Raw genomic sequence first — 7,711 nt, forward strand, 5'->3', positions numbered from 1 at the left:
TAATATGTGAACTTCTGTTGGAGCGGGTTATTTGTTTTTGTGCCAGGTTTGGTCCTACATTCACAAAAAAATTGTTAAGCTTATTCACCAACAGGTACACGCCCTAAAAAGCATTTGATATTTTGAAAGTTGGCATTGAGGCTCCTGCTGTTGAGGTGGATTATTGATAAGCTGATCTCTGTATTGATGATATGGTTAAATTCTTCCTGAGTATAATTACAATCTTCTTTGATGTAAGAGAATAAATTGTTATCAGGATTATGTCTCCTTTATCTCTGGCAGCTCTTCGTTCTTTCCTCCTCCTCCTCCTCGCCGCATCGTGAAGTCCTCATTTATGAACAATTTAGAGCCTTGAATTCTTAGGTATTTTTTTTAAAGTAGTTGCTTTGTCCGTACACTTACCTCTTTTATTTTTTTTTTCCGACTCAGTTGACTCCACTACTCTGTCAAAAACCAGGTTGTCCCTTCTGGACTGGCCCTCCAGATTGCCTGTTTTATCAGTTACCACCATTAGCCTGCCAAAGACCTTGAACACATCAGATTGTATCGAATTGTTGCGTTCAGAATGTTTGGACTGTTGACATTTTAGTTCGCCCACTTCTTTGCTCTGCTTTGGACTTGGGAGGCATTTTTGGTTCTTACCTTGGAGCTTATCTTGAGGCCAGACTCTCCTGCGGGGCGTGCAGCTGCTCCTGTTGTTGTTTTAGCTGCTGCTGCTGGTTGCACATTAGCTCGACATTTTATGGACAGATTGCGGTGTCCATTAAATAAAAAAATAAATAAAGAATAAAGAAACCTGGTGGTTTTGATAACGATATGAGGTCAGATAGCACTGTGCACGTACAATAACTACAATGTAGTCATCATTATATTTATTTCTTGACCGTGACTTTGTGTGCCGTGGTTTCCAATGACTCAGACTTTAGTTTTCAGTATATATTTATTTCTTAAGAAACAAAAACATAATTCCACATTCAGTTGAAGCGATGTAATGTCAATATGAATGAAATGATAATTTGTTGTTGTATTGAACGAGTCAGTTGAATCTATTCCATTCATCAATCCATTATCTTTTCTTTAATTGTATGTACCTCTTCACACAGAGATAACTGGAAACCATCCCAGCTGAAAATGGCTGAAAGATAGCTCGCCAGTCCATCATGGGTAAACATTCATATAATCAAAGCAGCTTCCATTTGACAGAAAAAACAAAATCTTATTCACACGGTGACTGCACAGAGGAAAGAATTTCAGTGGTTAAAAACGTTTCTTTCTTCAAGATGATAAATAAAAGCGTTCACATGTGGAATCAAGCCCGGAGGCATCCTGAGGAGGCAAATGTCAAATGACTAACTGGGAGTTTCATTGTAAAGTGCCGGTTTAAACGTTCGCCGTTCTTTCAGTTGCCACGGATGCCGTCGTTCTCGTGGCCTTGTTCTGCACTGCTACAGTGGGAGTCAGCAGCTCGTAATTCAGTCCTTCTGAATGTCCTCGAGCTGCGTTTCGCTCTCAAAGGCTTCGTTGCTGTAGGGGTTCAAGGCTGCCCTAGAGGATGATTTTCTGCGTCGACAAATCAGTTGGTAGACGGCCACCAGAGGGATGGAGATCACAGGCACGACGCAGAGGAGGACGATGATGGCAAACACCCAGTCTGGATAGAACTTCTTTTCAGTTTTAGGGAAGGATTCCTGAAGACACAGAAAATGAAGTGAAAAACACTTTGAAACTGTTCCCGAGACTCCTGAGAAGCAAAATCGTGCTTGTAAATTGTCTTAAACGGCGTGCAGTTAGAGGGTACATGAGAAATCCAGTAATTCAATCACACGGAGGGGTCGTGGAGCTTCAGCCACAATTGTGTAGCTTCTTGCAAGTTAAAAATTATTCAAACTTGAGCTTCAACCAGTTTCAAGTATTGCTTCACTCGGTTTGCAGCAGGAGTCTGCAAGCTTTGTCATCAAAAGAGCTGCTTGTGATCCTCTCTTATCTCTTATTCAATAAAATCCATGTGGATTCACAAAGCAACTGTATATTTTGCAGTATATTCCAAAATTGGAGGCTGGCCATTAGGTTACAACTAAAAACAGTTTAATCACTTCTCTAAAATTGGCTTGTGAAATTTGCTTTTTGCCCTGGCTTGTCCATTATCTCTTGAGATCGACGGACCCAACAACAACAACAACAACAACAAAAATGCTTTTATAGTCTGTTGTTGCACATGAATGTTTTTCTTCAACTTTTTTTTTTACATGTTGCCTGGAATTCTTTTGATTTCATTTGAACTTTAACTGAGATTTGTCTCAGTGTTTGGGCTTTCTCACTGGCTTACGGTTGTCATTCTGTATTTATAGCAAACATTTGAGAATGCTTTTGATAGTTCACTCCAGATAATTTGTAGTAGTTATTATTATTGAGTATACTTGACTTGCTTACAAAATCTGGGTTCCATGCAGGATAGGAAGGTCGTATCTGTGCTTGCAAGACCACATAGGCTATTAGCACCACCAGGAGAAGTAAAGGACTGATCACCATCCAGCACGCCTTCCAGTAAATGTTTGGTCGCCGTCCAGTCATGTGATAGATGTCGTCACTGAAACTGTAAAAGGAAACAACGATTGAAGAAACTTAAGTTTTTTTTATTACTGTAATTGTGCCAAAGGTTATATTTAGTAGGGAGAAGAAGGAATTTGGGAAAAAGTTACGTTTTCATCCCACGGCCATATATGACGCCGGTGATTTCAAAAAATGCAATGATGAGCAGAGGCACTGAGCCCACATAGCCATTAAAGACCTCCACCCAGTAGTTCCCTGAACCCATGGTGAAGATGAGTGAAACCGCAAATGATACCAAGCAGATGAGCCCTAAAAGAAAAAACAAAAAACAAAAACAAAACAAAACAAAGATCAGTCATAAGCTTTGTTGGGTGCAGTCAGGCATGTTGGACACCCCTGGTTTATGATATGCAGTTACCTGTTACAGCCTCGTTTGGGATCCATTTGGGAATCATATTCAGGTCACTAAGAGGCGTGAGTATACCCTGTAAGTTTCCAAACATGGAGGAGAGCCCCAGGCTGAAGAGCATGATGAAGAACAGCACGGCCCAAACCTGTGAGCCTGGCATTTCTACCACCGCCTGGGTGAACACAATGAAAGCCAGGCCAGTGCCTGATGCACTCTGGGGGAGGGAGATAAGAGAGAGTCAAAGAAACAATTTCAGACTGATTGCATGTTTTTCAGCAGCACGGGATGGTCTGAAGGAGGGCGAAAACAGGGAGGAATGTGTAATACCTGCTTAAGAAATGTTTGGAAGTCGCACTCCTGCAGTCCCAAACCAGCAACTTCTGCTGGCTGTGTTTGATTGAGATGATCATACCACTGCTGGTAGTTTTCTATTGTCATGTTCTGATCTGCGATGTCAAAGTGGTTTGTTAGAAGCTGGATGTTCCTGCAAAGAGATTTTTGAAACATGAAAAGGAGTGTATTTTCCAGCTTGATGCGAAGTGTCCAGTGAACCCAGATCAATACATACTGTTCCAGACAGAGGTTGTAGCCGCTGGTGGCCTTAAATCCCAGGATGGCAAAAATAGGAATGGAGGCATACAGAGATGTGGCGCTATTTATTACTCCCACAAGAACGGCATCTCTCTCACAGTTGTTCCTAATGGACACAAATGAAGAGAAAAAGAACTTTGTTAGAACCGTGATGTTTTCTGATGGACGTGTTGACTAGTTCTTATCCTTACTTCTCATCATTGTAGCTTGAAAAGGCTATAAGTCCTCCAAATGCCACAGAAAGAGAGAAGAAAATCTGTGTGGCAGCGTCCAGCCACACCTGTGGGTCCTTCAATATCTCCCACTTCACCCGGGTAAAAAGAAACAACAATATAAGCATTTTATCCCTGGATGTGCCTGAATATTTAAAATAAATTCATAGAATCATCTCAAAATAGGAACAAATGTCCCAGCTCACTTCTGGAGTGAAGAGGAACGCCAGTCCATCAGTCGCTCCAGGCAGAGTGAGCGCACGGATCAGGAATATCGTCAGCACCAGGTATGGAAAGGTGGCCGTCACATACACAGCCTGCATCAACAAAAGAGAACCTGGTGTGACGCACAGGCTGATATTTTGGGGTTTCAAACAAAAGGGTTTTTAAATACTGCCCACTGACCTTTCCTACTGATTCGATGCCTCTGATGAAGCAGATATAGACGATACACCAGGCGCTGGCCAGACAGACGACCATCCACCACTGCAACGAGTCGCTGATTTCAATGTCGGACGTGATGTTCAAGGTCTCGCGGTACCAGAAGTAGTTCACTGATGTGCTCTTTTGACACTCCTCGTTCAAACCTGGATTCACATGCAAACAAGACTTAGATCGCCCTGCACAGTAAACAATCGATTAAACTATCCGGGTTTGTGCTTGTATGTCTCTCAAAAAAATCTGTCACTTTTCATGCATGCATCAACTTTGGATTTTTGTTTGAGTTTTACGTTATGTCCAACAATGTACCTTTTTGTTGAGAAGTTTCAACATGACTGAAACGCAGATTACTCTTTAATTAGAAGGAATGAAAACTGTTGTACTCTAAAAGTCTGAGGAATGAACCATATATTTTTGGTTGACAGCGGCATTTGTCTCATAACTGAAAATCCCCCTGCCTTACTGTTCTCCTCACAAATGCTTGGCAACAACATGTGAAGCACACTGTTGAAACACGTCGAGGGAAAGCAAAATGCACGTGAAAGGCATTATGTACATAATTGAACTAATATCCAAAGCATTTGGTGAATTTGTTTCTCTAAAAATGGCCTGTGGTGAATAACGTGCGTGTTTGATTGTGTTCGGCATGACCTGATGGTGGCTCCATCCATCCATCCATTCACTGTCACTCGTCCATCATAGGATAAACATAGATAGATACATATATGCAGGAATACCCAGACCAAATGCATGCATGAATGGGGAGAACATGCAGATTCCTTCCTGAAAGGCCCCCCCTTGCTGTGAGGCGAGAGTGAAACCACCGCTCCAGCGTGCGGCCCAGAGCTGATATGTATTCAAACATTATTCCATCCATGCCAGCTCAGGGCTGGAGGTCAACTCTGGAAGATATCTTCACTTTGGCGGGTGATAAATGGGAGATGATCGTCACAACCCAAGATTAATACTTCAATCATTAATCCAAATTCAGAATTTTATCTTTCGAGCTGGACATCAAAGAATTGGCTATCATGTCCTGTTAAAAAGGTGGCGCCCCAAGCCATGTGATGCATATCAGATCCTAATGATGTTAATGATTGACTGTCTTCAGTTACTAATCTTTATTGTTGATAGCCAAATTGACCATCAAGTTGATTCCCAACACAGTATCGCTAAATAAACAAAAATTGCAAAATATTGAAATGCACTTATTTCACTTCAAAATATTGAACTTTCTCAGATTCAGTTGAAAAGATACTTAAAGAAATTTTGAATTTTCATCATGTACTCAAAGAAAGGGAAGCATTTAGAGTTGTCTATTTGAAAAGTCATCATGCTCTCATCTTTATAGTCATTTTTATGATCTTATTATTCGATAAACTTTAGACTTTTTTAACCCCTGGACATTGATATGTTACCGTTTCTTTTTTTTTTTGCATTGTATTAAATCAAGGCAAGAACAATGAGAAAATGAGGATTAGTTTTTCTTAAATTCTTTCATTTTCCTAGCCGCTTGTTCTTGGGGGTGTTGGAGCCAATCCCAGCTTCAAATGGGCGAGAGCAGGGTAAACCCTGGACAGTCCGCCACTCTGTTTCAGGGCCGACACATAGAGGCAGACAACCAAATTAACAGGCTTCTTTGTTTCATTTGGGTGATGTTTAACAACGCTTTATCACCATGACGTACCTTGACTCAGCAAATTCTTTCTGCCTGCCTTCCATTTTTCTGCACACCTTTTTCATTTTATATTGTGGTGCATTGCCCTTAAAGTGTCATAAAGTAATCCAACACTTTTTTCCCCTCTTAAATCTGAGCATAATTTACAACCTTGTGGCTTCCTTATCAACTTCTGGTCATGCCTAAGGTCACTCAGAATTCTGTTTTTCCCACCGAATTTCCAGCATTAAAACTGACACTGCTGATCTGCCCTGACTCAGCACTATTGTTGCTCTTGACATTATGAAAAGGCTTTTTTTTTTCTTTTGTGCTATTATAAATGTCTGACGGGTCAGCTTGTGGCTGTGTATCTCCTCACTTGTTCGGTTGGCGTTGAGTGGACACTGGCTCCACGGCAGCGGGTCTTGGAAAGAGTGGAAGAAGTACCAGAGCACCCAGGCCAGGATGGTGTTGTAGAAGACGCCCACCAGGAAAGACACGATCATGGAGCCAATGCCTGCAAGAAGGAAACGGCTGAAATAAAATGTTTTACAAAAGTCTTCTTAAGATATTGTAAAACTCCTAAAGCCGAATAGAGTGAAGCTCAAATAATTATAATTCTCATGACAAATACCAACAGATACATTTCATAAATATGAATTCCTTTATTTTAGATCACCCACCAACTCCTCCCAGCAATGGAGAGATGGCGGTCCAGACGCCGATGCTGCCCTTGCGAAGCCGCTGACCTATCGCCAGCTCGAGATAAAGCAGCGGGAGACCCTCAAACACCAGCGCTATCAGGTAGGGGATGAGGAAAGCGCCTGAAAACACAAAGTAAACATTTTTCTCACAGTTGGAGAATCCCTGTCAGAATCAGAATTGCGACCATCAGTGGGCTGCATGTCCAGAGAGTCCCAGAGATCACAGAGCTGTTTGTTTAAACTGACAAATGTACAGGCACATGTTTAACAACATGACGATCGGTTTAAAAAAAAATGAATATACAAATTAAAATGACAACATCAAGAGATATGTGTGACTTATCAGCCAGACTTGGTCAAACAAAGGATCTGAGTCTCAAACACTGCAAAACCTCTGAATCTCAGAGTCAATATATGGTGTTGATAGAGTCGAAACAGGATCGGTTATTTACACAACTTAACCCTGACCTGGACCCTACAGGGACCTGTGGGTCCAGAGATTTAACACCTCTTACTGGGAGCTATGAGGAAGCAAAAAAGATAGATTGAGTGCATTGTGAAGCAACAACTGCTAGTGTTTCCTTGTATCAATAAACCAGAGATAGAGCTCACTATTTCCCAATCATGGTTTAAAAAAAAAAAAAAAACTGCTCCCATTTATTTATTGTCCAGTTGAAGTAAAATAAAAAGACATTCTGCGACAATTCAAGCTTCTCTTGATGATGGTGAAAATCTTTTAAAGCTGCTGCTTTAGTAGAATAAATTCAGTAAAATATAATGCAAAGGTAGCGTCTCACCTCCTCCATGGATTTGGCATAAATAGGGAAACCTCCACACATTTCCAAGTCCCACTGCGAAGCCAATACATGTCAGCAGGTACTGAATCTTGTTATCCCACTTAGGTCTCTCCTCTACTCCAGAGTCAGTTTTCTCCCCCATCTTTAGCCGTCAAAATGGTATCGAGATATCCAAGATCTTAAATTTCTGGATTCTCGCATACACCGCACAGTTGTTGTATATATCGTTTTAGTTCAGAAATATTCCTTGGGTCTGTGCGGAGTGTTATCAGGCAGTCTCGGGTGACGGTCCGCACTCCTCTGGCTCTCTGGCTGATGTGTCTGAGCCTTTTCTTTATGTCCTCTCAGGT

The 7,711-nt window shown here is 41.4% G+C and overlaps 1 protein-coding gene across 1 annotated transcript; it reads right to left on the reverse strand.

Moving 5' to 3' along the window:
* Window positions 1-1,472: 1,472 nt before the first annotated feature.
* Window positions 1,473-7,503, reverse strand: LOC115409764 (sodium-dependent neutral amino acid transporter B(0)AT3-like). The gene is made up of 12 exons (XM_030121040.1): window positions 7,362-7,503; window positions 6,544-6,684; window positions 6,240-6,377; window positions 4,168-4,349; window positions 3,969-4,079; window positions 3,742-3,854; window positions 3,528-3,656; window positions 3,287-3,443; window positions 2,969-3,173; window positions 2,700-2,859; window positions 2,431-2,593; window positions 1,473-1,688 (listed from the first exon to the last, which is right to left on the reverse strand). Exons 1-12 carry the CDS (start codon window positions 7,501-7,503, stop codon window positions 1,473-1,475), a joined length of 1,857 nt encoding a protein of 618 aa, XP_029976900.1.
* Window positions 7,504-7,711: the final 208 nt, after the last annotated feature.

This window comes from Salarias fasciatus, chromosome 22 (genome assembly GCF_902148845.1).
Source record: "Salarias fasciatus chromosome 22, fSalaFa1.1, whole genome shotgun sequence".
Taxonomy (NCBI): domain Eukaryota; kingdom Metazoa; phylum Chordata; class Actinopteri; order Blenniiformes; family Blenniidae; genus Salarias; species Salarias fasciatus.

Excerpts from the sequence above, each read along its gene's own strand:
- LOC115409764 (XM_030121040.1), bottom strand. The coding sequence starts at position 7,503 with ATGGGGGAGAAAACTGACTCTGGAGTAGAGGAGAGACCTAAGTGGGAT. Across the intron at positions 2,860-2,968 it reads CCCAAACGAGGCTGTAACAG|GGCTCATCTGCTTGGTATCA; the intron begins GTAACTGCATAT and ends TTTTTCTTTTAG. Across the intron at positions 1,689-2,430 it reads CTGCATGGAACCCAGATTTT|GAATCCTTCCCTAAAACTGA; the intron begins GTAAGCAAGTCA and ends CTGTGTCTTCAG.